The sequence below is a fragment of the Nomia melanderi genome, chromosome 4, assembly GCF_051020985.1.
Source record: "Nomia melanderi isolate GNS246 chromosome 4, iyNomMela1, whole genome shotgun sequence".
In the NCBI taxonomy this organism is placed as follows: Eukaryota; Metazoa; Arthropoda; class Insecta; order Hymenoptera; family Halictidae; genus Nomia; species Nomia melanderi.
The window spans coordinates 1,898,398-1,925,005 of NC_135002.1; the positions used below are offsets into that span (position 1 = coordinate 1,898,398).

Below are 26,608 nucleotides of genomic sequence, written 5' to 3' on the forward strand. Positions count from 1 at the left end.
TCTCTTTCTCTATTTCTAGCGATCAACATCTCCGCCTATCTCTCTCGATATACCCTAGTGTATGTGTGCGACATCTGTGTCGGTTAGCGGATGTTATAATCGGCGCATTTTTTTGCTGTGATGGTAACGACGCGGGAGATCGTATCCGCGGTTGGTAATGGTGAATATTTCAAATCTAACCGTTAACACGTTACGATTGTTTTTTAGTCATTCGAAAGCGTCAGTCACCAGTGGCTGACATGGCGCGTAACGTGTTAACAAATAAAGTGCAGTGTGTAACAGTGACGAACCGTCGTGACAATTGAATCGCTCGAAAGCTGCGATTGAATGCTGAAAAATTGAAATTCATGTTTTGGCTTGAATTAGCCAAAATTGGCTTGAATTAGCCTAAAAATTAGTGAATATTGAATAGTGGACCGTACTGAGTTCTTAGCGATTCAATTAGTGTTTCCAAAAATATTATATTTACGCGGTAGTTGAGTCTACTCGAAAAGGAATTCAAAATCTGGAGAAGGGTTGTACAGGTAACTGCCCGTTACTTTATCGTGTTTTCCATGATACATATTAAAAAATACATACATATGTCAATGCTTATCACATATTACTCGTTACTCGTCAGATACCACAGTATCTCGCGATTAGTATTCGATCCGGTCTGCAGGATCAGTGCCGGGTGACAGTCCCGATTTTAGGTTATGCAGGTGAGAGTACCATACAAAATACGATAGACGCATCCAAGGTATTAACGTTCATTTTAATCTACAACGATTCCAGAGACAAACGTAGCCAAGAACGTGGAATACAAGGTACATCAGGATCATGAGCAACATGTCGGTCCAGAAGTTAGATTCGTCGAAATCGTATTGGTGCAGTACTCCAAGACCTTCAGTGATGCAGGGTAGCTCGGAATCCACTGTCTCGCAAGCTGTTGGTTTAAAAAACCATCATCGAACATATTCTTAAGTATAGGTAAATGTACAATGGAATTTGTCAAACGTATCTGCACATGTGTATAGGTACCTACTTACATATATTGTGTACTCCACTCCACTGAAGTATGGTAAGCGCTTCGTTCGAGTACAGGAGCCAGGAAACATATCTCACCCAGCGGATGTATATTGGCAGGGACCTAGAAAAAGTAGGATCATGACAAGAAATTTATGGAAAGCATTTGGAAATAGGAAAAAGGAGCTGAAGAAAAGAAGAAGAAAGGAAGGAAGGATTGTACAATGGAAATGTATGTAAATACTTCAATTACATACTGCAAGCAGAGGCTACGTACCCCAGCTTCAGGAATGGACCCATAGTTACCATGAGGACATAATCGAAAGGCACCAGGTATGCCATTGCCAATGGTACATTTTCAAATGCCGTTGAGAAAAAACAACCTGTATTATTAATACACATAACACATAACACATTTTATATCTACAATCTGTAAATTATCAAATCTTTCACTTTGAACTGAACAATTCAGAAATTACCACAAGCAGTTGACACGTTTATCGTAAGTAGGATCACGAGTAAGGTGAATCCGAATGCTTCCACACTGTTCCGTAATCCTGCCAACCAGTATATTATCGAAGTGAAGACCAGTAGCTCGACTATCAGTCCAGGCACCTAGAATTCCAATGCTCTCTTTTTCCTGCTTTTGGAAAATGCTGACAGCGTTACGATTACTCACCAACGAAAGTATTCGTGCAATGTAGTACAGATGAATCGGGTACATTCCAGCACGATACTCTCTTCGCAGGAGCGGCAGTTGTTGCGGGATCAGGGCAAGCGTAGCGTACATTGGAAAAAAAGCATTCTCAGATACCAAAATGAAAACAACGCCCTGAGTAGCTTGAATTCCCAGCTGATCGAAATTCACGGCACCCACGAAGCATAGTCCAGCGAGTAAAGCGACACTCTGTCGAATTTACATCGGGGTTGATACAAAATTTCCTCCCATAGTTGCTTCGAGCACACACCGTGTCCACTGTCGGTCGTCCCCCTCCCCCAACCCGTTTCAATTGCAATCAGTATACCAATCTCACAATCACTTGTTTGTAGGTGAGCGAGGCTGGACTTACCACTTTCTGAAGGATCCTGATAATCTGCAGCGATGGATCTCTCAAAACCTGCAGGAAATCTCGATAGATCAACCAATAAAGTCTCGAGCAGCAACGCTCTTTCCTCCTATGGAAGTATATAAGATACGTCAGGATTAACTGTGAACATATGCACAGAGGAGTCGCAGCATTCTTAAATACTCACCCCATAGAGTTATCGATAACCAGCCTCACCGTTGACTGAAACGTCGAGAAAGATGAGAGGAAAGAAATTTAATTCCGCTGCACATCTGTGCGATACGCTTACCTTCGACTGCTCCGACCTTCCCACCTGGATGTCCTTCTCCAGAATGCGATCAATCTCGCTGGAAGCTTCGCTGCTCGAAAACAAGTCGCACACCTTCCGGGCAGTTTCCCTCCCATTTTCAGCGGCCACTATGGCTATTAAGAAGTCTGCGGGATTGTAATTCCGAGGACACGCGTAGCCCTGGCTGAAAAGCCGAGTAAAAAACGTCACGTGGATAGAAGTCACCTCGTCGCCAAATTTGCAAGCAGATTTACTTGACAACGGAACGGTAAGAATCCTCCTGTACGTGTCTTCATACAATGTACCTTTCGAAAAACTGCACCGCCTGCTCCGTGCGCCCGGCGAACGCCACCCGTCCGTCCACGATTAATATTATACGGTCGAAAGAATTGAATATAGCAGAGCTCGGTTGGTGTATGGTGCACAGCACGGTGTTGCGTCCTTTCGTAGCGAAACACTTCAACTGGGAGATCAAAGAGTTGGCGGAATGCGAGTCTTGGCCGGTCGTTGGTTCGTCCAGGAACAGTATTTTCGGGTCGATCAGTAGCTGGAAAATTCGTAGCAACTTAGTGGGCTCCTTGTTAACACGTTGAATGCCATGGGGGTCACCGGTGACCCCCAAGCAAATCGAATTACTATAATTCACTTAATGAAACGATGATTATTCGCACACATTTCTATATTATAAATACTGCTACCCATTGCGGTGACATTCAGTTTGATGAACGCGCAATGATAATCCAATTCAGTCCAATGATTTAATATTGTTGCAGCGAACCTGGCACTCGTGACGTCATAGGGGCGGAGCCAGTCGCGCGGTAGCTCCGCCTGTCCCGCCTCTACGGCTCCGAGACGTCCAATCGCGAGTCAGGAAGCGGCTGACTGCGCGGCAGCCGACTAGCGTGCGCGGCGCCGCGGCGAATCGTACCGAGAATCCACGTGGGCGTGGCTTGCGCCTTGGAATCTGACCACTCGGACGAAAGTGCCAGGTTCCCTGCAACGGAATTTGGTAGCTTTCAAAGTGAAAGGCGATGACTGAAGTAGTATGTGTCGTCTTTACTGCCGTGTGGATGTTTCGACCGAGTAAACTAGCTAGTAGTTTTCCTTTTTGCCTTCTGGCGAGAGAATCACATTCGTCTTACTTCTGTAGCGAAGGCCAATCTCTTCTTCTCGCCGCCAGATAATACTTTGTCGTCGATACCGTTGCCGATCCGCGCGTTGCGTCTCCCATCTAAGCCAACGTTTCGCAGCAGACGATCGATCTTGTCCTGAATCTCGAACACGTGTGTCCTCCCGTGTAATTTCATTCGAGCCTGTGATGTTCAAACTTAGATAAATGGATACGTACGTAGGTATGTAGATACGTAGTTGAATTTTTCTGTTGGTATGAGTATTTCATATTCCATTGATATACGTATCTAATGCATTGAATTTCGCACCATGAACCAGAGGTGCTCGATCACAGTCATAGTTTCGACGAATATGTCCTCTTGATGCATGTAACCGCTGTTCGCCATCATGTACGAGGAATCGACCGGCACACCATTCGCGCGGATGTCGCCGTGAACCAAAAGTTCGGCTGAGTAGAACAAAATCGGATTGAGGATTGTATAGAAATATGTAATGTATATATGTTGTGTATGAAACAGAGGATGAGAACTCCATAAAGACACTTACGACCATTTCGAAAAGCCAATGCCGTCATTAGTGAACTTTTACCAGCTCCGCTGTGTTGTAAAATAGATTGTAGGAACAGAAAATACGGCTTAAACTGAATGTTTCATCACTCCGATCTTACCTTGCGCCAATTATAGCTGTCAGATCGCCGGGTTTTGCTGCGCCGCGCACTGAAAAGGACCATCGCTTAAAAAATCGAAAATCCACGTAAAGTACGTATTTCACTTAACACTAATTCTATCGAAGGCGTCGAAAGACACTTGAAATTTGAATGAAAAATTCTTTTCTTAATTCTGTATACTTTGAATTGACTTTTCGACTGTTCCAATATTAAATTGTATTTGATTATAAAATTCACTGTAGGAAATGTCCAAAATTCAATTGAGAAACGATTGAACTGAAAAAATAGTTTCAAGGTGAAACTTCAAAAGTTGCTCTTTGACACCTTCGGTAATGTTATCCTTTGCACTCGAGATTTGGCCCAAGAAAATAAAATTTCAAATTCAATATCAACACATGGAACATCGAAAATAGTTGTCACTTAATTCACTCCAGGTACTTCTTCATATCAGTTGTGAAAAATATCATTGATAAATATATACATAAAAATATAAAAGATATATCTAAAAATATTCTCGAGTGCAAAGGGTGAAGATCCACACTATTATAAGAACAAGATTACGTACCATTATTGACAAGTTGCTTGGATACGTTCCTCCTGCCTCGGTCCATCGCGTAAACCGACAGATCTCGCCACGAAAGTGTGACACCGATCGAACAATGCGTCTGTTTCTCTCTTCGATCATCGCGATGGTTCCGGGACCAATGTGTCCCTTCTAAAATGTTCATCGCGGTCAAACTAAATTTTACTGTTCGTTGTCGTTTCACCACTGTTGTTTACTCGATCGCGTTTCTCCTCTTCAGGCTGTTCAATCGTTTCACAGATTTTTCTAGTGCACCGATCTATTACATTCGTTTTGAACTCGAATGAGTAAATACAAACGATTAATGAGTATACTAGTGGACCGACCGATCGACGGACCGACCGTCCGACCGACCGAGTCGTTCCGCAAACGGGATTGTTACTGAATCGGGTGGCTCGTACGCGGTAGTTGACACCCGGCCATTTCAACTTACGTATCCTACTTCCTCGTGTCCCTTCGACCAAGCAGAACATTCGAATCTGCCTGTTGTATGGGTGTTATATAGGTTTTGCACTCGATGTTCACCGTTTTGCTGGTCAAATTCATCGTTTTTCGAACCAAATTCATCGTTTCGCATGTCAAATTCACCCTTTTGCAAATCAAATTCACCCTTCCTCAAATCAAGTACTTCCACACGTACATTTTATTTAGAAAGCCATCAAATGTCAATTGACATGAAATGAAAAATTGTATTACAGAGAGGCGTATTGCACGCTTGAACGCGAGCAATAGAATAAACTCGAAATTTGTTTGTCGCCGAGGCACATGAAAAAGGCGAGACTGACGAGAGCAATGGGAGCTTGGAACGGGGCCAGATTAGACGCATTACGGTAATCGAAGAAGGAAACCTTATACTGGTCCCCCGTAAGGATTACGCGGTAGCTATTCCTCGATGGCGGCGCATGCAAATGCGTGTCTGACTCCTGTCCCCTCGATGTTTCCGTGTACTCTCGAACCTCGTATTTTTCCAATAACAATTCTACTGCTACCTCATGTAATATTTCTCCATAAAAGTCAGAGAATCGCTAAACGTTTCTAAAGTGTAGTAAAAGTATGTTGGAGGAAGAAACAAATACTTTTATTACAGAAACAGTGAATACTAGGAATACTAGAAATTTGCTATATCTTGCCAACAGTGCATTAAATAATTCAAAAGTAGTACAATGTAAAATTAAAATTAAAATTCTTTAGTGAAGTACAGGTTAATCGCCACGAGAATCTCGACCCTCTTGTAGCAAAGAAAACTAGGAACATTAATTATTCGTTGTTACAAAAAGATAATAGTATCGCGAATCGCTCGAAACGAGAGCGCCGTAGAAGCGATGAAATCGATCATCAAACAAACGCGCCCGATAAGTAAGTACCTATGTCGCTCGGCTGCGATTTCGTTCTTCTTTCGATGTGCACTCGCACGGTATAAGTGACAACCGGTTTATCAGAGATATCGGAGTCTATGCTCGGGAGGGTGGCCGACCAAGGTGTTCGTTACTATCGCCACCCGCAAGAGGTGCACAGCCCGCAACGAGTAACAGGAAATACCCAGCCAGTGTTCGAGTTGCGCTCAAACACGGCTGCTTGTTTCTAGATCAGCGGTTTCCAACCTTCATGCTGCTACGCCTCCCTAAAAACAATCTTTCTCCCGCGCCTCCTCATCTTCTGACCCTTTGACCTCGGCAGTTTCTCGCTGGAAATGTTTGAACATTCTCTGACGAGATACAGAGGATACTTTGGAAGCTAACTCGAAGAGAAATTATATTACATCGAGGAACAAAGCTGTTTTATTTCAGCGTTTCTTAAATTGATGCATTATGGTATAATATTAATCCCTAAAATTTTCATATTTGGAATAGTAAGTCGCAAACGAATGACTTAATCACTTGAATGACAAGTGATCAGTGCATAGTTCCCTTTTTTATCATTGTTTAAGCATTCGATGTATAATTTAGCTTCGAATGTTGCAAGCTTTGTCTGTACCTCATCAGAAAATGTTCAAATATTTCTACATAAAAACTTCCGAGTGCAAAGGGTCAATAGCTTATCGTAGTTCTTAAGTTGCACTATTATTTAACTAGCCAAACATTCTCATGCGACAGTATTCTCTCCTTGTAATTTAATATGCAATAATACTCCTTGTAATTAACCCTTTGCACTCGAGAGGTGCCTCTCATTCACCAATCGATTTCGTACAGTGAAACCATAAAATTTGATACTTAATATTAAACTTCGTGCAACGCATCGATCTGAGAAATATTCAAACAAAATATCCTCTATCCGATCGGAAGACGTTAAAAAATATTTCTAACGAAAAGAGCGCAAAAATGTTGGCGCCTGCCAGGTTGGAAACCGCTGCTCCAGATACCTTCTCTTTTTTCCATTCCTGTTGTCTTCCGTTGCGGCGAAGGGGCGTGTCGTTGGAAACAACGAGAACGACACCGACTGTACGCTGGAAAAACGAGAATTTTTTCCGGCGCGCATAGAACGATCGCCTGACCGTTACTAGAGACCCGAGAGGAAAGAAATCGGATTCGTCCCATCGCGACGGTGCCGTGACCTTGAATCGATCCGCCATTGATACGGCGCGTATGGTCCTTGCCGCGACATTGTCGCGGTCAAGCGAATCAGCGACTCTGTACGCGTTTCAATTATTTCTGAGATGTAAAGCGTACTTACCCTTATCTCTGATAAAAGTTTCACTAAAAAATAGAATAGGAATTAGGCTGGTTAACCCCTTAACGCACTCTTTTGAAATAAACCGGCCAGAAAAATCAATTTTGATATACTCCTTTGTTCCATGGAAAACGGCTATATTTTATTCTTGAATAAATAAGTGTTACAGCTTACAATCCCATGTAAATGATAAATATCAATGAAACGATTTTTTTTCTTTACTTTCACATTGTTATTTTCACAGTTTGGCCTGTGACGAATTAACTCGAGCGTACAAGTTAAGGGGTTAATCGTTCAAGCGGAAAATATACAAAGGGCACCGATACCGATCCTGCAAAAAAGTTTCACTGGAAAATAGAATAGGGATTAGGGTGGTAATCAGGTGCTTGCGAGGAGAGTTTGTAAAAGTTCTTTTAATCGTTCAAGCAGAAAATATACAAACAAGAAGGGCACCGATACCGATCCTGCAAGTTTGTCGAGTAAAATACGCGCGACGACTGGAGATGGTACATTGTACCTACATGGAAAACGGTTAATAGAGTAGCAAATTCTTCTTCTTCTTCTTCTTCTTTGATTCGTGTCGCTTTTATTGTTATCTGGCGCGACGAGTTTTCGACAGCAGCGCTAGGAACGCCAGGAAACGAAAGGCGACGATTAAAGAGAAGAGACACGCGATGTCCGGCCAGAAATGCTCCTGCAAGGAAGAACTGTTTACGATCAAATGTTTACTAGAATTAACTAACATTTCTAGTGCGATTGGTCAACGATAAGAAGTTAACCCTTTGAGGACGAATGTCGATATTTCGGACGTTGCGAACGAACCTGTTTAAAGTTGAATGTTTGCAACACCATTCGTCCGGTTTTAGGGCACGTTGCGTTGCTTCTTGTACATGCTATGGATTCCACTTGCGACCACTGGTTGATCAGTAGAGCTTCGTTGCCGTATCGGAACCAGGACAAGTATGAAACCCATTTGAAGTAGAACGGGATGGATCTGTGACATGGCAATTTCCACGTTGAGAATGGCTATTGTATAGTATTGCAACGTTATGTTTATCGTTTGACGTAGGATTTCTTACGCTGTGTTCAGGAAGAATCCACCGAATAACAGGAACGGTATTATCACTGGAGGTCCGATCGACAGTGCCATGGATAGGTTGTCGCTGATGCAGGATATTAAATAACCTGAAATACAGGGAACAATATTTATTTATTTAATAGAATATTAAATAAATAAAAATATAGCACAGAAAAGACCCAGCAATCAGTAAAAGAAACTACCCCATAAATTTTATATTTAATAGCTTTATAATTGAAATTGTCGTTGATACAACCTTGAAATCACAATTCCAAATTTCTGTCGAATTATTTATATGTATAATAATATAATAATATAATATAATATTTATATAATATATATTAATACGGAAATCTTGTAAAAACTATACAATAATTGTTCTCAACGTGGAAACTCGTGTATATATATAGTATATAATATTATTATATTATATTATATTATATATATAATATAAGGGGTGGAGCCAAGACTGGCGAACTTACGAACAGTTGAACAGTATGCTCACCAAAGGATGTAGAGACATTTGCAACCAGTGCAACGATACCAGCAGTAACGAAAAAATGGTCGATCCCAGGGTACAGACCAATCATCGGATACGCGACGATGGTGAATAGCAGCGGCACAGCTATAAAGATCGGCGCTTCCGCTAACGTCTTGCACAGAAAGTACACGTCGGTACGATACATGCCGTTCCGATGTTCCCGCAAAAATATCGGCAACTCTGCGCAAAACACCTACATATCGCATTTTTACGAATCATTTCTCTTCCCCTTCTCTCTCTTTTAACCCTGGATAACGAAACTGAAATCAACGTTACTATGCAATTAAACATTCGACTCGTAGACCACGGTTTAACCCTTTGCGGTCCGAAGTGTTCTTAGTTTCTCATTTTGAGGTTCACGTCGACGTTAATTCATTCAATTACAGCTTAATACGACGCTCTATTTATTTATTTAAGAATATTTGGGAGTCATTGAAATGTTACCTTTAAGTGGTACAATTGCGATACTACAAATAAATATAGAAAAAACGGTTAAAATAGGTAGAGGTTGCAATAAAATAGAATGTCGAGTCTGACTCGACATAGGACTGCTAAGGGTTAAACACAGTTGGTTGGCAGTATTCAATTAGATCAACGTGTGTATACAAAAATTCAGATATTATATTCTCATGTAATATACTATAAATAGACAATCAATTCGAATCAAATTTCCTATTTCCATGCCGCGGTAATTACCAAAGTCCCACAACTAACTGTCTTTATAGAACTAATTGACAACGTTTAGTTACCCAGGGTTGACACCCGCGTGTGAGGTTCGTAACGCCATAGATTCTTACGTTTATAACGGCGAACACATTCTGGAAAGTCATGTTCGTAAGGAAAATAAATAAAGCACCGTTCACGTTCATCACTCCGTCCTGATCGAGCCGTTGATCGAAATAAACGATTCCAATCAGGAGCGACACCATCTGCGACAAGACACATTTACAGAACGGTCATTTCGAATTCGAGTCGCCATTGCTACGCCCCGTTCGCGTAGCGCGAGCTTATAATATCCATTTTGTTTTTCAGCGTGACGTACGATAGTCTGCAGCATACGGATCTTAATGAGGATGGGCTCCTTGATGACGGACAGCCAGGACCGCCAGAAAACGGCGCGGAACTGTTCGCACCAGGTCGCTTTGTACGGCGATCGGCTGTCGGCGTAGCTCGAGTCCCGAAGGGAGTCCTCGAACTCGCCGTTCACCGCCTCCGCCTCCAGCGCGATCTTGATTCCGTGCTCGCTCTTTTGGAACGCGTCGCACACGGTGTTTATGGCGTGCCGACAGGACATTTCGCGACCAGGTACCACGGCCAGTACCTGAACGAAGTAGTCGGCGGGGTTGTAGTTGCTGGGGCAAGCCGCGCCTAATCTGAAATCATCGCAGATCGATTGCAGACGAGGAGAGAGACGCGAGGGAGAATTGTTCTCCGTAGACGACGTCTTTTCGGTTTTCTGTCGAACTGGAGGAGCGAGTGCGGTGAGGGGTACGAAGACAAATGAGAATGAGTAGAATGAGAAGTGAGATGGATAGTTCTACGAGCGTTGAGGCGAGACTTCAAAGCGATTTGTCAAATATAAACATGTAATACAGGGACTATTAGTTGAATTAATTTTGATGTTAATCTCTTGAATTCTCATTTGTCTGTGTTCCATGTCTCTTCACTGCAATTGCCGTTTCAGTTCGACGGAGAAGCGACAAGATGTCGTCTGCGAACAGTATACAATCAGTTGAAGCTCACGTCTCGAAAAAAGCGCAAGCTTGCGAGGCTGTGCCCATGAAAGCTACTCTTCCTTCAGCCATCAGCAACGTTCTGTCGAACAGGGCGAATAATTCCGACGAGGGTTGGTGTAACGTGGCAATGATCGTTTTACCCCGTGCTGCAGCACATGTATCGTCAAGACATTTTAGCAAGTTCGTTGAACCGTTCGAGTTCCATGAAAACTGGCAACCGGCGCGATCGCGCTTGTTTCGTTTCAATTTCGGAACTGAACGACGTTTTTCTATTTTTACAAAAACAAATTTTAAATGCGATCGTTGCATTCTTCCAATCTTAGGGGAATAATAACAAATAAAAATGAATTAGAAGGAAAAGTAAATAAGCTTCGTTTGATACGAACCGATAGATCGCCATCTTTAGACAATCTACCAGAGAAGCGCCATTGCGCCGCTTGCGTCTCCATTTCGAAACTGAACGACGCTTTTCTGTTTTCATAAAAACAAATTTTAAATGCAATCGTTGCATTCTTCCAGTCTGAGGCGAGTAATAACAAATAAAAATGAATGATTAGAGGGAAAAGAAGTAAATAAGCTTCGTCTGATTCTACGAACCGATAGACCGCCATTTTTAGACAATGTAACAGAAGCGCCATCGCGCCGCTTGCGACTCAAACTGTCAACCGCGTTTCGGTTCCCCATAAAGGCGCGTCATCGACGACGTACCGGCCAAAGTTTTCAAAACAGAAACCACTTGGTGAGCCATGAAAGAGTCCAGGCCAGACGTCGGTTCGTCGCAGAACATTATTGGCGGATCGGTGAGAACCTCGGACGCGAACGACAGTCTCTTCATCTCTCCGCCCGAGAGACCTTTGATTCTTCCTGGCTGGCCGATCACTGTGTTTCGACATTTCGTCAAGGCAAGCTGAAAAGAAACAACGGAAATGTCAAGATTAAGTTCGACTTCAAATGAAGATTCATCGATATTATCTTTGATTGTTCACCGATTTAGAGTCCATCAGAAGCTAACGCGCTCAAGTCCTCGATGCTTTTTAATTTTCATACACTTTCATGATTCTTTGAAATATACAGAACATTCAGCAGATGATAAATTACATATCAATTATCTTAAACAGGAAAAAAGGAAACTACACGCCGATCCCACGGAAATGCCGACATTCGTAAAGGGTTGAATTCGTTGCTTCGTCTTCCTAGGTCAAAGAACCTTCCTTTTTGCAGCTTCTGAATATTGTGTAATTATTTTAGAAGCCAGAGCATTCATTTTCTCAATTTTCGTTGTCTAGACTTAACTGCATTGGCTTCTGAGCGACTCGATTCGTCGAACCGATGCTCACCTCGCTGATCACTTCGTTCACACGACTGATTCGATGTTGGATGGGTATCCGCCGATCCATGCGCACCATCGCTTGGAAATGAAGGTGTTCGGCGACGGTTAAAGTGCCAACAAATAAATCGTTCTGTTGTACGTAAGCTGTTCTAGACGTTAGTATCGTAGGCGAGACCCTTCGGCCGTTGGCCGCCATTACGCCGGTCACGATCGTGCCGCGGGCCGAACGGAACGTTAACGCGTTCAATAACGTTGTCTTCCCAGCTCCCGATGATCCCATGATTACGAGCAGTTCGCCTGGGTAGGCGACTCCGCATACTGCAATTTTGTTTCGATATCAACTTCGAATTCTGCGTCAATATTGGAAACCGATGGATCCATTCGTGTTACGGTGTTCTCGCGATTAGTACCCGAAAATCGGAACTGCGATTGGATAATAATCGTACTGTTGTGTTGATTCGAAATCGAGATAATTTTTGATATTAATGCAGTATTTTAGTATCTTTTATCTAGACATTAATGCAACATCTTAATACCTCTCACCTAAATATTAATGCTATACACTTCTGTAGTCTTCACCAATGAAAACTATTACCAATTAGATCTCATTTTCTCTGATCAAAACGAGACCAAACATATCTTATATAACACATTCACCAATTTAGTCACTTACAATAATCTACTTTCTAGTAAATTGTGACTTAAAGTATCTCACATTTGATCTCGTTTCAATCAGAATCTCACAAATGCCTTACTGAAAATTTCATTTACACAACGACCCTCATAAAGAAGTTTCATCAATTTAATCGTTGACTCCTGCAGATCGGACCGGTTACCAATCGCGAGGATGCCGTGTTTCACCACGTGGATCATTAATTTTCATCTGGTACCATCTTTCAACAAGTGTCTTCTCTCTATTGCTCTCTTCTTGCGCATGAGAAACCGATCGAACAGCGATTCGTTCCTTCTGGAGACGTACACGTTCAAGTCGCTCCACGTATACGTAATCGACTCGTTTGCAAACGAACGCGACGCTTCCGTTGCCGCGTCTCCGATGGCGGTCGAGGATGGTGGGATCGGTTTCAATTTCAGAAATGTTTTGCTGCTCGTCCCACGCCTGTTGTCCCCGTCCTACAATTCGCAGACGATGAATCGCTTGTCGGCGCTACCGATCGTTACCGCAGGTATCTATGGGGTTTGCACTCCGCATTCGACCTTTTAACGCTAAAACTACCGAGTACTTTAATTGACTTTTGAAAATTTTATAGAAACTCCAGGAGTGCATCTGTTCAGACTTTAATTGATTTACGATTCGATTTGCGTAGTGCTAAATGAATTTCTTGAATAATTTCTCGGAGAAACATTTGTTACCTTTCCAATAATTGCAAAAAGAAGACATCAGTCATTTGACTCATGAGAAATTATTAAAGAAATTCATTTAGCACATATATATTTTCTTTGAAAAACATCGAATGTTAATTAGTAAGAAATGAAAAACTTTATTACAGCAAGGTGTATTACATAGTTATTTAACGTAATTACTGATTCATTATACTTAGCAGATATTACGCGTGTAATTCATGTAATTACATAATTAATGGATTCAAGGTAAATTATATAAATGCGTTCGCGTTTTCTTGTTGATATAGCAACGTTATTCGATTATTGTAAATATGAAACGTTCGCGTTTTCTTGTTGAACAGCAACGTTATTCGATTATTATAATTAATCCCAGATAATTCCATCGAACAAAAACAATAAACGTTGCACGTAACACATCAAACGCATTTGCCTCGAGATTCCAGTTACCTTTGCTTTCAAGTAAATAATACACCTTCGCGTAATAAAATTGTCCATTTCCTACCAATCAACATTCGCTTTCTTCGATAAAATATACACGCACGAATACTCGATCCTCTAAACGGTGAATTTGACTAGCAAGACGCTAAATTTAGCGCAAAGCCTATAGATAATTGATCCGTTTACATTCCGAACAGCCCGTTTATCGTAGCTTCCCTCGATTTAATTAACTCGAATGATGCTGCCGTAAGCGATCGGTATCGCCATTCCATCGGCGTGATTCTCAAGAAAACTGAAAACCGTAATCTTAACGCATCGAACGCCGGCCCCGCGATAATGCGGGATTTCCAGTCTATCGTTTAATTGCTAATCACGTGTATAACACGAATCCAAAGTGAAATTTACAAAATCGAATTCCTCATTCTCTTCCGTAAGTTAGAAATTTTCGTTCAATCGATGTTCAGCGTTTTTAGTAGCTGAAATTTAGCCGGCGTTCGATGTGTTCAGCAGCGTACCCTTGGCCCGGTACTCTAACGAGCACACGCCTGTACCGGTAACTCGCGAAAATCAATCGAAATATCGCGGAGAACAAGCTTCGCTGTTGCTTACCAATGAAATCGCATCGTACGAGGCTGTCCGCGGTTTGTTCCCACAAGTGGTCAATACCTTCGTGGAAAGCAGCGGCTCCGTCTCCTCCGTGGCAGTCATTTTCTCCGCTGTCTCGCGATTGTTCATCAATCTTCGATACGATTTCGCTCGAAATCGTCTCAAGAAATCATCTCACAGCTATCATTCATTAACACGAAACTCGTTAATTACTACTTTAAAATAAATATTCCCTTCGTTTGAAACCTGTCGCTCTCGAACCGATTTATTCGTAACTCGGATCGAATCCAGCTTCCCGACGAGCGTTTATTATTATTATTATTATCGGAGGAGCTTTGACACTGCAAATCCCGCTTATTATTATTATTATTGGAGGAGGAGCTGCGACACTGCAAATCCCGCTTATTATTATTATTATCGGAGGCGCTTCGACATGTTCGACGGATAATGAGAAATTATGAAACGAGTCGACGATGACGAGGAGAATCACAAACACCGGAGAAAACCGAAGAAAGACTCACGGTCCGTGGAAGCGATTCGTTTTGAAATCGTCTCAAGAAATCATCGTTAATTACTATCTCAAAACAAATATTCCCTTCGCTTGAAAACTGTCGCTCTTGAACCGATTTATTCGCTTCGTAACTCGGATCGAATCTGGCTTCCCGGCGACGAACGCTTATTATTATTATTATTATTGGAGGAGATTCGACACTGCAAACCCCGCTTATTATTATTATTATTATTATCGGAGGAGCTTCGACATGTTCGACGGATAATGAGAAATTATGAAACGAGTCGACGATGACGAGGAGAATCACAAACACCGGAGAAAACCGAAGAAAGACTCACGGTCCGTGGAAGCGATTCGTTTTGAAATCGTCCGATCGGCCGGCGCGCTTCACTCGACACATGACAATGAGAGCTTAGATGCAACTTAGCCGCAGACCAAGTGCACAACATTCTCGGATTGCCCGTCGCTCACCTTTTCAGCTTGCGTCTCTCGTCCCTCCGTCCGTCCGTTCCACCGCATGTGTCGGCTTATGTAACGCGACTCCACGGATCTACGGGTTTACCGACAACCCGACCAATAACGAAGTAAAAGAACCTGCACGGCGGCCTTGCGCATGCATCCACCTGAAAGATAGTTGTCCACCGACATCCTCGTTGTTGTCACCGGTAAACAATTCGATTCCCTCGGAACCGATCTCTTCGCTCTTAACGCGTTAAGCGCCACGAAAATCTTAAGCGTTTTCCCATAGAGTTTGTCTCTCGCAGCAAAGAAAAGTGGGAATAATTATGAATTGTTTGGCGTTGCAACGTTGATCGTTAATCTTTGAGGTAAACGTAGATATAGAGTAAGCGTTGGAATTGTTTCTTTTTCATAATTATTAATGTAGTCGATCACGGTTAAGAAACACGACGCTCTATTTTCACAAGAATGAATAGATCTACGTTTTTGGAAATAAAAGCTTCATACGTTAGCTAATATAATATAGTACGTAAATTGGAACATAATTGGAATCGATAAAACTATAAGTAGAAAACGGTTTCACAGATACTAAAGAGGGCCGACGACAGTGAATAACAACAATCGCAGCAATTGAGAAAACGACATGAAGAATGACTGTGTTTATTGTTATTAGTACAATAGTATTTCAAGCATCTGAAATTTCGATGATTCTTCAATGTTCTCTTCCGTTGTGTTCTGTATGCTTTCGATTTCAGTCGAAACGTACCGGGAGGGGGTGTGTCTCGTGGCATCGGCGGGATCACGACGCCGCGATAATCTGACGCGAGAAACGGTAATACCCTGAAACATTTTCTAGCAAAGAAACGGCCGCGTACATTCTTTTCAGGAATCCGCAATGTCAATCAATGATATGTACCGTATACGTATTCTGCCACCGTTTCCCGTTACGATCTATGGTTCCACAGGGTAAACCGGGGACAAAGATGAAGCGAGTGTTCGAACGCGACGCACGCGTACCTTGCCGATCCGTCGTGTCGCGCGACAGAGAGGGAACCGGTGCGATCGACGATGACTGGCGGTAACGACGAATCAATCGTGACACGCTTTTTCTCGGACACCTCTCGTTGGATTCTGGATCGAATAGTTTTGTTCTTCGCTAAGGGTCCCCCGTGGCTGGGGGGACGTTTCGTTTGCTTGTTACCATTTGACGGCAAGACGACGCGACGGGCGTGTTTTGAAATTGTGTACGTCCATCGAGTTCACTCGTACCCTATTCTACCCTGCCTCTTCTGTTCTTTCACTCCGGCTTTCTTGATGTCTTTTGCCTTCGCTCCGCTCGTGCCGATTCACGTCGTTTTGTTGTTCTTCGACATGTTGTGGGACGCCCAGTTCAACGAGGTTTTCCACGAGTTGCAAAGGGCTTCGTCGAATTTGCTTCTAAAATGCTTTTGTGCTTCGCTCTCGGACATTTCGAGTACCTGAGGAGAACAGTTAAGAGACAATTAATAATTAGATTTATATGGAAGATGGAGAGAATGATGGTTAACACGCTATGATGGACCATTTTTCTAAGACTTTCCGTTCAGGCCGCATGGGGCGTATATGACCCTCATTTTTACAATCAATTAAAATTAAATAAACGCAGTACACATGATATTAACCCTCTGTAAGTCCATGTAACTTTGAAGTCACATGGTATATTGGAATCTTGTTGATTTATTTCATTTGGCACTGAAAGTGGTGAGTAAAGTTAAGTAATCAGTTAACTTCAACTTTTATCAGGCGTGAAAGTTTAACGTCATTGTAACTTGAAAGTTACAAAATATACTCGTTTGATGAAATTATTGAAACTTGAATACATTGTTAATTCGTCTTCATATGTGGATATCTATTAATTTTGCACTGCATAGACTTTGTTATAATCATGAACATAAATTCGGTCCAAAGAGGGTTAAAATACCTATCTTTGACTCTACACTAAATTTTCAAAAAGTTCTCCGTTTCCCAATGAGAATTCATTTTCGGTCTGAACGGAAAATTCAGCGTGGGTCATATACGCCCCACGTAATTGATTGAACGTGATTAACGTACTAATGTGTCCCGTAGGTAGTTGAGGTCCTTCTCCGAAGATAATTCGGGCAATCCCGTCGAGATCATCATGGCGAACAATGACAGTATCAGACCGCCGTGTTGTCGCAGCACGAGGAAAGCCTGCTCGCAGTGGCTCTGAAACCGCTGGAACTCGACCGCTTGGCCTTTCTTCGTTTGACCCTTGTTTATCACGTGGACGAAATCGTTGGTTAACACGAAAGGCACGCGTTCACGCCTGAATCCGAATTTCTCTTTGAAATGCCCAAGTATGTGGCCGAAATCAACGTGGAACAGTTGTCCGGTCTTCTTCACCATTATGTTGTCCGAGTGTCGATCCGCGATCCCCAGGACGTACGTGGCCACGCAGTAACCCGCGCAGCTCAACGTGAACTCCTCGATAGCTTTGTTCAACGCCGCTTCCGTGTGATTGTGGTCTTTCAGCCAGGCGAGCAGGGAACCCCGCCTGAAAACGAGTAACAAATTACAATTTAATTTAAGAGAATAGTTTCGTTACCTAATTTATATGTGACTTTTTGTTAAATTCAGTTGAAAGAATCTTGTCTACAGAGAATTAGGAAGTATAGAATATTTCAAGTGAGAAACTTAGTTTCGTTACCTAATTTATATATGATTTCTTGCTAAATTCATTTTAAGGAATCTCCTCTACATCAAATTAGAAAGTATAGAATATTTCAAGTGAGAAATTTTCGAAGGGTTAACCCTTTGCACTCCGTTGACATTGTAAGATAAGTTTATAACTTCGTTTTTAGTCAAACATAACTTTAAAATGTACAAGCGCTTTTTTAACCGTATTTCCGGAAACAAAACAATACAATTGTAAATTGACTGAACGGAATGTCTTCAAAAAACGGTCTGACACGGAACGTGTTAAAACTGATTCGGAGTTGCGGAAAGGTTATATCAAAAATTGCTCGGAGCGCAAAGGGTTAATTAGCCTCCCTTAAACTCCCTTAGACTAGAAGAGCACTTCTTTCGCATCTCGCACCTGAACGCAGCGGTCGCCGAGAACGTCCCCTTCTCTTTCTGAATGTTCGCTATCGTTTCCGCGTTCAGGACCACCTCGATCATTCCAACTCTGTTCTCCGTCGATATGCAACCGTAAGGATTCATTCGTAAATCCAGGCCCTCCCTTTTCCACAGTTTGTCCATGATCCGTAACATCTGAAGCGTCAGCATGTCTTGCCTCAGGTCGTCCCCGTGCTTCAGTATTAAATAGATGTCGTCGCCGAATGGATCGGTATTTTCAAATACTAGCCAGAGCGGCCGCATTTTGCTGTCCATTACTCTGCACTTCTCCATTCTGCAAGCAGAGTATTATACATTGTTAGGAACCGTTGATCGATCAGATTCAATATTATAATACATATGTGTAGGATTAATTCGTTGAGAATCCCACGTGTTGCCGTGGCGAGGAATGATAAGAAAAAATACACTCACCGGGTAACAATAAGAAAAATGTGAAGAATTATTTTAACACTAGAACTACTGAGTATTTAATACGATTAATATGTAATCCCTATAAAAATTGTAATAACTGATTATTATCAATTTCTTCAGACACTCATTATAGTATTCCAGTGAAACTATTTACTTTCAAGATCATTTCGAATATTCAATGCTTTCAAGATATCAATAATTACGAAATAAAAACGTTGGAAACAGTCATTTTGATTGGTACGGTAGTTCTAGTGTCAACCCTTTGCACTCGACAATATTTTTCATTAAAACTATTCATTACTTTCCGACAAAGTATTAACGATATTTTTCGCAATTAAGACAATTATCAACGTACTTGATACGCTTCCACCGGAAACTCGGATCCAACGGGTTCAACACGTTCGAAAGTGCTTCCTGGCAGTGGGGCTGTTGAATGAACTCCTGGAAACCTTGCAGGGCAGCTTTACGGTCTTTCCGTTGCTTTATATGGTCGGAAGCGCACTTCAATTTCCCCAGACACTCCATTTGCTTGAACAGCGATCGCATGTGCTGCTGGCTTCCTCGACAGTAGGCTTCCAATATCAAACCGAAGCGAACGGACACCGCGCCGACTTGCATTTCCGATCTGCGAACCAAACGTTAGTTTCAGGGAAAGAGAAAATGATTTTTGAAGCAAAAGAGAAGTAAATTGATTTTTATAAGAGCGATCGTAAACCTTTCCTTTCATCAGTCTCTTTCGTCTTTTGTTTCACAGAAACGCAGATGGTAGTATCATATCACGCTGACGTTATTTGAAACGATTCACCGATTTACACGGTGCATTTTATACAGGGTGGAAATTATAAAGCGTTACAGTCGAATATCTCAGAAAATATTGATTATACGCAAAAATGTTTCAGACGAGGGTTGTTCAATACCGAGGGGGACATCATGTGGAACTTTTATTTTTCCTGGTACACTCCAAGGTGAGGTGAAGGTCAACTTTTTTTTCTAAGTGGAATGATACGTTTTTTTATTCACCATCGAGTAGTGCGTTTTAAGACGAATTCAAGGACCTATGGCTCAAGGTCATTCAAGGTCAAACTTGCAGGGAAATTATAAAGCGACAGCAAAGAGAAAATATTTTCCAAACCTAAGATGCCAGAACAGGAAATGACCGATCCTCCGATTGTTTAGGGCGCGTCTCAGCAAGAACTCAGTCAAATCGCAGGACAGGTAATTCTCGTGTTTCAAGGCTTGCACCAGCTGGAGTAGATACAAACTTAAGTCTTCGTCGCTGACGTCCATTAAACAACGCACGGCGAAGCTTCGGACATTCTGGTCCGCGTAAGCGTAATCCAGTAGCTCGAGGGCTTTCTCGACCGGTAATTTCGGCCATTGTTGGACCAACGCTGTAGCCTCGGCCACTTCGCTGTACGCATTGGAAATCGAGAAGAAAAGTGAAATCACATTTCTTTTTCTTTATAGAGATACGCAATTGATTTATCCAACGTGTTAAGATGATTCACCTATAATCGTTCCATTCTACGCAATGCAATAATTTCGCCAAGAGCGTGGGGATCTCGTGGAGGCAATGATGCCGCAACGTCCACATGATCTTTCGTTCTTGCTCGTGCAGCTCGTGCAACGGATCCCTGTCCGCCAACAGGCGCAGCTGTTCGAGTTGCTGGAGCTTGCTAACGTCCGAGTCTTGATCCGGCTCCTCTTGGATTGATCGTTCGGCGGACGATTCGCGCAACTTCCTCGCGTGCTCGACCATTTTCTCCGGTGTCGGGTACAGAACGGACTTGTCCTTTCCGTAACTAGATGTATTGTCAAATAAAAGGCGTTGATGTAGCTTGGATTTACGTGGCGGGGGAGAAAGGGAGAGAAACTGATGAGATAGATAAATAAATAGATAAATAGAGATAGATAGATAGGTAGAAAAATAGAGAGATAGATATATAGATAGATAGAAAAATAGAGAGATAGATATATAGATAGATAGAAAAATAGATAGATAAATAGATAGATAGATAGATAGATAGATAGAAAAATAGATAGATAGGGAGATAGAAAAATAGATAGATAGATAGATAGATAGAAAAATAGATAGATAAATAGATAGATAGATAGATAGGTAGGTAGACAGAAAATAAAAGAAGAAAAGAAATAGACATCGAACAGAACTCACTTTGGAAACGTTAACATTAGAGCAGCTGCTCTATCAATATGAGGATTCGACACTACCGTTCCAAGGGAATGTAACAGATCGTCGTTTTGCATGTCCTCCGCGTACGTCCACGTATAAAGTGTCATCGCCCCGGTCTTCAATTGGGACTTGAAGTCGTATATAGTCGTGTTGGCCCAGCATAACGGATTTATAAAAAACTCTTGTTTCGTGTCTTTAACCAGCCTACGGCTTTTCAGTCCTTTCGCGGTTTTGCTTATCTCGTATAAAACCAAGCACAGCCTAGCCATCCGCGGTATATCTCGCACTTTAATGTCGAATCTCAATGTCTCTTCCCACTCACAACTACCATCCGCGTTGACAACGGTCTCTTTCGTCTTCTGGCTTTCGCACAGCGACTTTCCACCATGAAAAAGTCCAGCTTGAAGCCCGATCTATGGACATCGGAACGGAAAAAAACAAAACACGCATCAGCGTCTAAGCAACATGGGCAAGCGTAATCATAAAACACGGCTCACGCCGTACCTCGACAGTGCGATGCGCGGCGTCGCAGTTTAACCGTGATATTCCATTCACAGTGAAAATGAACGGTTCCTCTATCTTCCAGGCGGATATCAGTTTACCCTTTTTACGTAGGGTCGGCGGAGGAAAGGGTCTGGCGCGTTGCGAACCATCCGCTGCGTCCGCGTTCTCGACAGCATTCTCCTGATCGACGCACACGCTGTCTCTGCTCAACGTGACCAACGTCGGTAGAATATCTTTCGCCAAACAATCCTGAATGTAACTAAACTGTATAAGGGGATAGTCCCCTATCAGATACTCCTCCTGTCCGCAAACTTTTAGCGTGAAGTCGTTCGGATGGCCGCGCGACATCAACGTGTTGGCCCGTTTGTTCAATATTGACACCAACAGCTGATACGGCGTCATGGTGTGCGACATCTGGAACGTGAACGCCGTCTGAAATAGGAAGAGACTTTAGTTACCGATTTCGTCCGATGTTGTTCTCGGTCCCGCGCTTTCCTATCCCTACCCCGACCCGTATCCCTACCCCGTTGTCTCTCTCCCATCGCTTCGTGTCAGTTTCTTTTCCCGCCGATTTCTCGTCCTTTCATTGGGAGAATGATGGAAGGATGACGCAACAAGGGATCGAGAAGAAACTGAGGAGAAAGAATTAGCAGATATTTAAATGATGTAATAGACAAGAGAATACGTGAAAACGAGAAAGAATCCAGCGGTAATCCATAACCTAACTATCGCGACCACTGGGCAAGTTCGAATAGATCCGTTCGACGATGGGCTCGCGAGGCGTCTCGGGATATTTGAAATTCAAAATCGTTTCCGGCAATAACCGCGAGATGGTAGCACGGAATACTCGAAACTCGTACCTTTATGCGTAACAGGCCAGCTGTATTTTGTACATCAGATATCATTTGACATAAAAAGAGAAGAGAAAGAGAAGCGAGGATAATTGCTCGATCAAGCGTACTTTCTTCGCCAGGGACGCATGCGCACTGGTAATCGATTTTGGAAAAAAGACCAGGTTTCGCTTCTGTGAAGATACTCTGTGCTTCAAACATGTCGACAGCTGAGACGATCAACGAACAATACAACGAAGAGTACAACGAAGAGTACAACGAGAAAGATTTAAAAGGGATCAGTGCTCGTTCCTATCGCGTACTGGAAGCCGAGAACGAGAAATGTCGGCAGGAGATATACGATCTAAAACGCAAATTGGAATTAAACGAAGCGATGCTTCGGGAAGTTCAAGAGATGAACGAATTACTTGAGCACTCTCTCGATCGACGAGTTTCAGAGAAAGAGAAAATGATTTTTGAAGCAAAAGAGAAGTAAATTGATTTTTATAAGAGCGATCGTAAGCCTTTCCTTTCATCAATCTCTTTCGTATTTCGTTTCACAGACATCGCGTCGCTACGAAAGAATACGAAAACACAATTGCAAATTTGGAAACGAACTTGGCGAAACGGGCGACGGAAATTGAAGAATTGCGTCAACAGATTAATCAACAGAAAGAAACAGAATGTGCGCAAACTGTAAATCAATTGGCGAATCTTTCCCTGGAAGCAGACAATACCGCTCTGAAACAACGCATTGATCAACTCATGATGCTTCTACACGAAGAAAAACAAAGATCTGATTGTGCCGAAAGTACGATTCATGAACTAAAAGCACAATGCAATGAATTCGAACACATTATTCAGGTAAGAAGCGATTCGTTCGCGTATTTCTCTAAAAAAATATCATGTTCCCTGTTTGATACCACCATGGATCGAAATACAAACGTACGTATCTTTTATTATTAACAGAATATCAAGGAACAATTGAACGAGAAAAGTACAGCTCTAGAAGGTGCTCTGGAAGAACTTGCACTGAGACACGCAGAAGCAGGATCCCTGGATACGAATCCTACAAGTGATTCGTCTAAAGGTAAGTTAAGCATAAAAAATTCAATTCGAACAATTCGCTAGTTTTTTTCCTGATTTCCCAACGTGTTTCTTTTCAGGCAATTCACTTTTTGCTGAAATAGAGGATCGCAGACGAGACACAGTAAATAAAATGAATACATTACACCATAAGTACACTGAAGTAAAACGTACTTGTACATTACAACTAGCAGAGATCAAAATGTTAAGAAGAGAACGAATCGCGATGCTTCGAAAATGGGAAAATGACGCGGGAAATGCCGTAGTGGAAACCGACGACTTAATACAGAAATATAAAAACAGAGTGTCGGATCTTGAAAGAAAACTTAAATCAGAAATCAACAAATGTCATGAACCTGCCCCAGAAAACCTTGATTGTTCATCATTCGGGTAAATCTAGTTTGGATTATAGAAATTTAATATGGATTATTCATGTACATTTCATTTACTTTCTAACGTTTACCATAGGTACTTTCAATCGTTATTATTCGCTAACAAGAAGGCGGACGAACTTCGTATAAAAGTAGAAGACCTTTCCACACAATTGTTAGTACAACAAGAGGCAAAACTGAACATTAGTAAACAATTACAACGTTCGCAATGTAAAGTTTCATCATTAGAGGTAATTATTTTTCAATTTTACACTTGCTAATGTATATGCAACTTTAGAAAGTTACTTCATTTTACAGACCCAGATGTATGCTTTACGAAGTAAATTAAAATTGGATCTTGAGGATAATGCAAATACTAAAATACACTTAGAAGAGTTACAAGATTTCACTTGTGCACGTAATAATGATGTAATGACTGCAGAAACTGAATTAGTTGCTAAACAACGATCGGAAGATGCGATTTTTACACCTCAGAATAATAAGGATTGCAAACTTGCGGATCTATCGAAGACAGAAGAAATTATTAATCACGAAACTGTCGTCGAGGAAGCTACTATTACATCGAGAGAGCCATGTGAAATTAATCGTATTAGAAATGCTACTAAAGATAAAAATAAATTTTCCAAAAAGACTGCACAATTTAGCAAAAATGTTGTCTACATACCAACAGACAGTAATACATGACAAAAGTGCTATTTAATTTTTTTACAAGTCTATTACTTATGATTAAATAAGCCTATTTGTATGATATTAATATAACTACCAGCATCACCACATCGTTCATTACCTAACACATAGTAATAAAATTAATAATAAATTTGTACTTATTTCTTACCTCTGTGTTTTCAAATTTTGTAACAAGAACGATATTGCCATCCTTTAAACGACATTCAATATTTTTTGGTATTGCAGCAGTGGGTGCTAATCGTGTAGGAAATTGGTAACGTACTTTTTCCATCCAAGACTTTTTCCGTCTTGCCACTGCAACTTCATCTCCCAACATTCGCATTTTCCATCTGAAGTCGTTTACTTCGGAATTCTTTAAAGCTGCGAACTCGTGTAATCCTTTCCCAATTAATACACCAATTTGCGAATCTAAATTTCTATCGCTTTTCACGCCTTCGTGCTCTATTACTTTCAGCAAAGAGCAAAATGGCTTTATATCGCATAAACGTCTGCTCTCGTCCCGCAGCTCCTCTGTTTCGGCGTTAGAATTAATACATAAAAATACATAGGATGGAGCATCTTTCAACGTGCCATGAAGAGGATATTTACTGGCTTCGTCCCACAGATCCTAAACACCAATCCGTTCTATTGTGTACTCTGTTTACCGTTAAATCCTTAGTATAACGAACAAGATACGTATTATTAAATAAAGCTTACCTCTTTTATTTCAGCCAAAGTAATGTTACAATTAGTTTCGAACGGTATAACGACTCCATTTGGCATTAAACAGAACAATTGAACGACTTCGGTGAGCGAGTTTGCCCAAAAATTGTATGTGTATGCACTTGGTATGTGGATCATGTTGTCAGATATTATCGATAAAACGTATAAAAATTCAATGTAACACACCAGACAATTGCCGAAATATAATTAGTTTAAAAAAGAAGAACAAAATACGTTCCCGTAGACGCATTGCGACCGAAGATATTCTCTTTTCCTTAGGCAATGTGTCTCCATTGATTCGGCTGGTAAAGAGTCGCATGACAAACGCCCGTGTTTCATGAAATTTTATCCCTCATCTTTACATCCTTAAATATAACTTCATATTTTCCTCAAACTTTTGAAAGCTATGGAACTCCGTTTAACCAATAAACTTGTTTGGCCAGTTATTAGCTTCCGATTGAAATCATAAAGCTTCCCATCGATGTTTACCCCTTAGTAGAATACAAAGTATAACTTTGTTTGACTAATCGTGAATGAAATTCATGAGATCGTCTCCCTCTATGTGTGATAACAGCACTAGTCAGCCATTACGTCTACAAGTACATTCTGTCTACTGCCCACATATCTAAATATATATACATATGTATATAGAGAGCACAGCCACACTGTTTCCGCACGCTCGCTTTACTCACACACACACACTACAGTGTACGAAATAAACTGCCCAACTTGCTCTTGCTTCTTGAGAGATCTTACAAAAAAATCGCATTCCTATCTATGTTATCACGTTCCATGGTGTAGATTTTAGCGCCATGTATTCGTCCGCGGAACTATTACCGATTACATTGTAGTTTGAACGTTTTCGTCACAGACGAGCTACAGGATAGACACAAGTTGCAATGGAAAATTTCGTCCCAGGACCATTTTACCATTTTCGCGTCACGCCCTGTTATGTCGACTTCGATCGGTTTTGCATGGCAGCGTTATAAGCGATAGGAATTAGAATCAAGAATATTCAAACAGATTTCTTTAATTTCAAATTCTGCAAATTCGTTCGTAAAAATCTGTGAGTACTGCGCAAGTCACAACTCGTTCTCATCATCAAAAGTTTGTTTTTAGTAATATTCAATAATTTATAATCGACACTGTATTTCAACGATTACGAGTTTCTATTCGATTAACATTTAATTTTAAAGC

At 41.6% G+C, this 26,608-nt stretch overlaps 4 protein-coding genes and 1 long non-coding RNA gene across 18 annotated transcripts; 2 read left to right on the forward strand and 3 right to left on the reverse strand.

The window, feature by feature from the left end:
* The first annotated feature begins 28 nt into the window (after window positions 1-28).
* LOC116428187 (uncharacterized) lies at window positions 29-10,194 on the forward strand. Of its 4 annotated transcripts, none has more exons than XR_012998441.1 (6): window positions 29-524; window positions 620-701; window positions 775-969; window positions 1,057-1,338; window positions 2,056-2,629; window positions 10,061-10,194. It is a non-coding gene; the product is annotated as an uncharacterized LOC116428187 (long non-coding RNA). The 4 variants fall into 4 exon arrangements; XR_012998440.1 differs by lacking the exon at window positions 10,061-10,194 and adding an exon at window positions 3,135-4,672; XR_004235209.2 differs by lacking the exon at window positions 10,061-10,194 and having other exon boundaries at window positions 2,056-4,672.
* Window positions 530-7,229, reverse strand: LOC116428186 (protein scarlet). Of its 4 annotated transcripts, none has more exons than XM_076367102.1 (15): window positions 7,102-7,229; window positions 4,725-5,001; window positions 4,160-4,208; window positions 4,039-4,088; window positions 3,801-3,940; window positions 3,504-3,674; window positions 2,667-2,908; window positions 2,362-2,545; window positions 2,260-2,294; window positions 2,076-2,181; window positions 1,685-1,912; window positions 1,485-1,620; window positions 1,283-1,388; window positions 1,029-1,129; window positions 530-925 (listed from the first exon to the last, which is right to left on the reverse strand). In XM_076367102.1, exons 2-15 carry the CDS (start codon window positions 4,885-4,887, stop codon window positions 750-752), a joined length of 1,887 nt encoding a protein of 628 aa, XP_076223217.1. In that variant the 5' UTR covers window positions 4,888-5,001; window positions 7,102-7,229; the 3' UTR covers window positions 530-749. The 4 variants fall into 4 exon arrangements, with proteins under 4 accessions (XP_076223217.1, XP_076223216.1, XP_031835367.2 ...); XM_076367101.1 differs by lacking the exon at window positions 7,102-7,229 and adding an exon at window positions 5,176-5,583; XM_031979507.2 differs by lacking the exon at window positions 7,102-7,229 and having other exon boundaries at window positions 4,725-5,155.
* Window positions 7,803-15,613, reverse strand: LOC116428185 (eye pigment precursor family transporter white). 8 transcript variants are annotated; one of them, XM_031979506.2, is made up of 12 exons: window positions 15,483-15,613; window positions 14,504-14,680; window positions 12,985-13,225; window positions 12,102-12,412; window positions 11,473-11,671; window positions 10,772-10,910; window positions 10,071-10,401; window positions 9,826-9,957; window positions 8,993-9,221; window positions 8,489-8,594; window positions 8,232-8,403; window positions 7,803-8,103 (listed from the first exon to the last, which is right to left on the reverse strand). In XM_031979506.2, the coding sequence occupies exons 2-12, from the start codon at window positions 14,627-14,629 to the stop codon at window positions 8,002-8,004; spliced, it is 2,088 nt and encodes a 695-aa protein (XP_031835366.2). In that variant the 5' UTR covers window positions 14,630-14,680; window positions 15,483-15,613; the 3' UTR covers window positions 7,803-8,001. The 8 variants fall into 8 exon arrangements, with proteins under 8 accessions (XP_031835366.2, XP_031835365.2, XP_031835364.2 ...); XM_031979505.2 differs by lacking the exon at window positions 15,483-15,613 and adding an exon at window positions 15,350-15,468; XM_031979504.2 differs by lacking the exon at window positions 15,483-15,613 and adding an exon at window positions 15,350-15,467 and having other exon boundaries at window positions 14,504-14,754.
* A 487-nt stretch (window positions 15,614-16,100) lies between these two features.
* On the reverse strand, window positions 16,101-26,280 carry Pi3K92E (phosphatidylinositol 3-kinase 92E). The gene is made up of 10 exons (XM_031979580.2): window positions 25,406-26,280; window positions 24,858-25,316; window positions 21,715-22,146; window positions 21,193-21,623; window positions 20,528-20,821; window positions 20,152-20,430; window positions 19,375-19,644; window positions 18,568-18,882; window positions 17,562-18,024; window positions 16,101-16,948 (listed from the first exon to the last, which is right to left on the reverse strand). Exons 1-10 carry the CDS (start codon window positions 25,547-25,549, stop codon window positions 16,817-16,819), a joined length of 3,219 nt encoding a protein of 1,072 aa, XP_031835440.1. The 5' UTR covers window positions 25,550-26,280; the 3' UTR covers window positions 16,101-16,816.
* Window positions 22,320-24,833, forward strand: Spindly (spindle apparatus coiled-coil protein 1 spindly). Its single transcript, XM_031979581.2, has 6 exons — window positions 22,320-23,036; window positions 23,108-23,408; window positions 23,514-23,634; window positions 23,711-24,020; window positions 24,099-24,252; window positions 24,320-24,833. The coding sequence occupies exons 1-6, from the start codon at window positions 22,765-22,767 to the stop codon at window positions 24,704-24,706; spliced, it is 1,545 nt and encodes a 514-aa protein (XP_031835441.2). The 5' UTR covers window positions 22,320-22,764; the 3' UTR covers window positions 24,707-24,833.
* Window positions 26,281-26,608: the final 328 nt, after the last annotated feature.